This window comes from Ipomoea nil, unplaced genomic scaffold, assembly GCF_001879475.1.
Source record: "Ipomoea nil cultivar Tokyo-kokei standard unplaced genomic scaffold, Asagao_1.1 scaffold1043, whole genome shotgun sequence".
Taxonomy (NCBI): Eukaryota; Viridiplantae; Streptophyta; class Magnoliopsida; order Solanales; family Convolvulaceae; genus Ipomoea; species Ipomoea nil.
Genome location: NW_017617471.1, coordinates 13,249,681 through 13,255,378, shown reverse-complemented (window position 1 = coordinate 13,255,378; position 5,698 = coordinate 13,249,681). Strand labels below are relative to the sequence as shown.

Below are 5,698 nucleotides of genomic sequence, written 5' to 3'. Positions count from 1 at the left end.
ATTTCCAAATTGATGAAACAGATAATGTTGTACTATTCAATACAGAAGACATCGCCGTACTAATTATTTTGATTGGTAAATGTAATGTTGACAATATTTATCCATGGTCAGTTGAATATTACATTCACGACAACATGTATGGTGAACTGAACTTGTTAAATGAATCATAAATATGAAGACAACTTATCACTCTCTTTTATTTACAAGCATATTATTATTCTATTTATTTTTTAAACATTTACATAATAATAAATATTATTTTATAAATAATATTTATTACTAAATAATCATAAATTATTTTATCTTATTATATTACAACTATAATTACTAATTTTATTTATCTAAATACAACAAATTACTAATTTTATTTATCTAAGTACAACAAATTGTAGTCATTATGTAATTATTACTAATTTTATTACTTTTATGATTCCTAATAATTAAACAATTTATTTTCATTATTATTATACACTAATTACAAATTATTACTAATTACATTTAATTTTCGAAATGATTATGTAATAATTAACTAACTACTATGCATTATTAATGCACTACAAATGATTATGTAATAATTAACTAAAAACAAGTATATGTTTTTCACAAAAAAAAAAAAAGAAAAAAGAAAAAAAAAACATACACTTATACGTATATATTAACTTTTACAATACTATGCACATACACATATAATACTACATTCTTTTATATTGAAACTATTTTTTTTCTTAAAAAGGTAACATGCACTCTAGATTGCATTTTATGTTAACCAAACATATGGTTCCATGAAATCACTTTTCCTATCTTTGTTTGCTTTTAAAAAGTGTCCTACTTTTGTATCCCGTCATACAGACCCGTCCTAATCGTGTGAATGACTCGATTTTTTTTTTTTTTATTACTTGAGCCAATATAATGCTGTTTTGTGATAAACTCATTATATTTTGGAATAAGGGTCAAATAGGCCATCGAACTGCACACAATAAAACAATTAGGCCACTGAACTTAAAAAACCAACAATTGGGTCCCTAAACTAATCAATTTCAAACAATTCTTTTAATTAGAAGGTTTCCAACAGGTCATCCTTCCAAATTAATTATTTTTTAAAATTTATATTTTAAAAATTAATTATTTAAATTTAAAAAAAAAAAAAAAAAAAAAAAAACTGGTTCCAGCCGGATCGTCTCAAATTGGGAGATGACCTGTTGACCTGTTGGAAACCTTCAAATTGGAAGAATTGTTTGAAATTGATTAGTTTAGGGACCTAATTGTTGATTTTTTAAGTTCAATGGCCTAATTGTTTTATCGTGTGCAGTTCGATGGCCTATTTGAACCTTATTCCTTATATTTTTAACTAGTTCATTAAAACTAAAAAACTATAATCCTTGCAATAAAATTGAAGTAAACAAGAAATAGATGAGATCATATTACATGAAGGATCTTGTCGACAATCCGGTAGCACGCAACCGCGTCATGCATCACACACCTAACTTCCTCCTCGGAGAAAACCTCTGAATCCCACTTGGGACGTCTTGAATTTCCACCTGATGAGCTAGTGAGCTCAACCTCAGCTTTCCTACCCAGTTTTTCAAGAGATTTGCAGTTGAGAAGCTCTGGGTTTTTCAGAACACCAGCAGCGTATTGCCCAACTTCCACAGCCCCAATCTCTTCACATTTGAAGCACTTGGATATGGTAGGATAAAAATATCTGATCTCCTCCCCCCAACCCCTAAACCCCAATACAATCCCGTCAGTCCCTTCGTATCGAAACGAGAGGCCACGCACCCTCTTCACGAACCCATTGGGGCACACAAAGCACACACTTTTATTTCTCAGGAAATCTGTGAGGGCTTCTGGGATGGTGCGGTTTTTGCGTCTCATGACGTTCAATTGTATGATTAAGCAGTTGGATCTGGTGGAGAGTATGAGGAGAGCGCATCTTCGTGTTCCGAAGAAGAAGTTGGAGCGGCATACCTTCACATCTAACCCCACGATTGGGTGCTCCCCATCGCACTCCAACTCGCCCAGGGCTGCGCTCAAGACCTTGCCGTCGTTGATTACTCGAGCCTTCACCTCCACGCCGCCGATTTCAACGTCGTATATGCCCAGTTTGGAGAGGTGAGATACCGGTATCATTTTCTATTGCTTTGCTAATATAATTGTCCAACTCAAGCTCCTCACCATAGTATTTATAGGTACAGTAGAGTTTTTACTGTTTTTTTAATATATATATATATATATATATATATATATATATATATATATATATATATATATATATATATATATATATATATTTTGAAAGGTTTCAGTGCTGTTAAATGCTTCCCGTGCGATTGTGCGGTTGATTAATGTGCATGAGTTTTGTACTCAATGTACGTGAGATTTGTGTTTAATGTGCCTGAGATTTGTACTTAATGTGCGTGAGTGTGTAATGTTAATGTGCGTGAGTTTTTTACTTAAGGTGTGTGAGTGTTGTGCTTAGGGTGCGTGAGTTTTGTGCTTAATGTACGTGAATGTGTACTTAATGTGAGTTGTTTAAACTTTAAAGTGCATGAGTTTTGTGCTTAAGATGCGTGAGTATTGTGTTTAAGGCGCGTGAGTGTTGTACTTAATGTGCGTAAGTGTGTACTTAATGTGAGTTGTTGTTAAACCTTGAGGTGCCTATGTTTTTGTGCTTAACGTGCGTGAGTTTTGTGCTTAAGGTGCGTGAGGGTTGTGCTTAAGATGTCTGACTTTTGTATTTAATGTGCGTGAGTTTGTTTTCTGAATGTATTTTGTTTGTGTGTTTAATGTGCATGTGTTGTGTACTTAAAGTGCGTCAGTGTAATGCTTAATTAATGTGCTTCCAACCGCACAATCGCACGGAAAGCCTCAAATGCACATGATCCCTTATATATATATATATATATATATATATATATATATATATATATATATATATATATATATATATATCTAACTTCATTCTTAACTAATGATAGTAAACAATCGTTATACAGTGGACCATAATTGTCAAATTAAATTGTAGTAGAATTAAAATAATACTTTAGTGTTGTTACAATGAAACTAGTGTGTGTGAAAAATGAAACTAAAAAACAAAGCTTGTTGAATAACGCATATTGTCAAATGAAACTGTAGTATTATTAAAATGATACTTTAATGTTGTTATAATGAAACTAGTGTGTGTGAAAAAATGAAACTAAAATCTAGAGCTATACAATAACATATATTGTCAAATGAAGCTAGAGTGTAATTAAAATAATACTTTAATATTACTATAATTAAACTAGTGTATGTGGAAAATGAACTATAAAATAGAGCTCATGCAATAATGTATATTGTCAAATGAAACTGCAGTACAATTAAATAATACATTGATATTGTTATAATGAAACTAGTGTTTATATGAAAAATAAAACTGAAAAACAGAACAATACTGTCAAATGAAACTGAAGTATAATTAGAATGATACTTACTTCATGATTTACATTGCTATATGCATCATGGTCCATAATAAGATTTGCCAATAATAAAGACAAGTTATTGCGTGAATCATGGTCCACACAGTTCTGTGGATCACGCTACAAAATGACGTCGTTGAATATTATGAGTAACAATAATGTAAATTATGTGTTAGAATAATGTATATTATGTGTTTATATAATATATATTAGGTGTTAAAATAATATGTGTTAGAAATATATTACACCAAAATTTTTTCTAAATTTTAGGCTTTGGGCATGTAAACCTGAAACATGAACTAATTACAACACATTAACTATTAGATAGTAAATGCATGGGCTTTTGGATTTTCAAGTGAAAATTTTTCTAAATTTTAGGCTTTGGGCATGAAAACCTGAAACATGAACTAATTACAACGTTGTTTTCAGTTGTTTCTTTCTGAATCCGATGACTTCGTCCTTGGCAAATTGATGTTGTGAATTGTAATTCATACAATTGTGTAGACTATAAGCCAAAATATTGTCATTTTAATGTTAAAAAAATATCCTAATCCCGCACGTGTTAGAATAATAAACAATTTTCATGTAAGATAATGTAATTTATTAATTAAAATAATGTACTTTGTGTTAGAATAATGAAATTTCTGGAGTAAGATAATGTATTTTATGAGTTAAAATAATATACTTTATATGTTAGAATAATGTATAATGTATTTTATGTGTTAGAATAATGAAATTTCCGGAATAAGATAATATATTTTATGAGTTAGAATAATGTACTTTATGTGTTAGAATAACGTTTTTATGCGTTAGAATAATGTATTTTATGTGTTTTTTTACTGTGATCCACACAGCTATGTCGACCACGGTCCACGCAATAATGATTGTACTAACAGGCCGTTTGGTTGGGAGAAGGAAATTATGAGAAAAGGAATTGTAATTTGGTAGGAAAAAAAAATAAAGTAGGAATTCAAATTACATTGTTTGGTAGAGATGAATATAATTACTAGGTGACAGGATAATAGGACTGGCACCCGACCCGGATCATAAGTGGGCATCTGACCCGGCACCACCTGGAAACCCAACGGATAGAATTCCAACAGGTGTTTCCTATATGGCCATTGAAGCCACTATTGATGCCCATTGAAGAAAGAGGAATAAAGGCTCCTCATTATGTCTCATCATGTCATTACCGTTAGTACTTGATATAAATAGGACTTCTCCTCAGCTAGGGAGACACGTTCAATACTCGATACTAAGAGACACATTGTACTTTCCATACAGAGACTAGGGCAATACATCTATTGTTACTTTGTCATATCATTTGTTATTCTAATATTATTACCGGTAACATTATTACCGTCATTGGTGCTTTCATTGAGAGCCTGAGTCCAACACTCAAGCAGGCGACTACACAACACATTCATCTTTCAACAGCAAGCTTGAAAAAATGGTGTCCCACAGCTCCGACGGTTCCCGCAACGTGAACAATGGCAGTGCCTCAGGTGACCTCCGGGACCAACTCACCAACAACTGCGGAGGGGACCTTCAAGAACAGCTCAACAACGGGAGGCCCGGGGACCTTCGAGACCAACTCAACAATGGAGGGGCGAACCAAGCCGTGAACCTCCAGGCGACCGCCGATGTCATTCAGCAAGCAGTGACGGCTGCGCTAAATCAGGTGGCGGTGGGACTGCAAGGCCAAGTGCCCCCGCCGCGGCCCCAGGAAATAAGGGTAGAGACCCAAAGAAGTGGACCGGCCAGACGACAACTAGGCCCTTCCCAATCTGCACCAGAACGATTGGGACAGAGGGCGCCCGTGCGGCAAAGATTAGGATCACGGGCTGAGGGGTCCTCTACCAGAGGCCCTCGCCAACACGAAAATAGAGAAGCCGAGAGATCACCCACAGAGGAGGTGGGCGAGTCTCGTGAGCCGACCCCACGCCGACACGTTGATGAGTCGGCCCTACGTCGACACTTGGAGGAGCGACGGGTCGATGAGCCGGCTCCGCGTCGGCACTCGGCGGAGAAGCGACGCGCTGATGAGCGGGTCCCACACCGACACTCAGATAGACGGCACGTCGATGAATTAGCTCCACGCCGACACATGGAGGAGCGGCAGCCGGCCCCGCGTCGGCACCCTGACGAGTTGGCCCTGGTCGAGAGGCTGCAGAGAAGAATCGAGGAGTTAGCAAGAAGGGTGGAGGCACGGGAGCAGTCGCCGGAACCCGAGGTACGGA

General features: G+C 35.7%; 1 protein-coding gene across 1 annotated transcript; it reads left to right on the top strand.

Moving 5' to 3' along the window:
- The first annotated feature begins 1,404 nt into the window (after window positions 1–1,404).
- LOC109181417 lies at window positions 1,405–3,952 on the top strand. The gene is made up of 2 exons (XM_019331177.1): window positions 1,405–2,112; window positions 3,888–3,952. Exons 1-2 carry the CDS (start codon window positions 1,853–1,855, stop codon window positions 3,928–3,930), a joined length of 303 nt encoding a protein of 100 aa, XP_019186722.1. The 5' UTR covers window positions 1,405–1,852; the 3' UTR covers window positions 3,931–3,952.
- The last annotated feature ends 1,746 nt before the right edge of the window (window positions 3,953–5,698 follow it).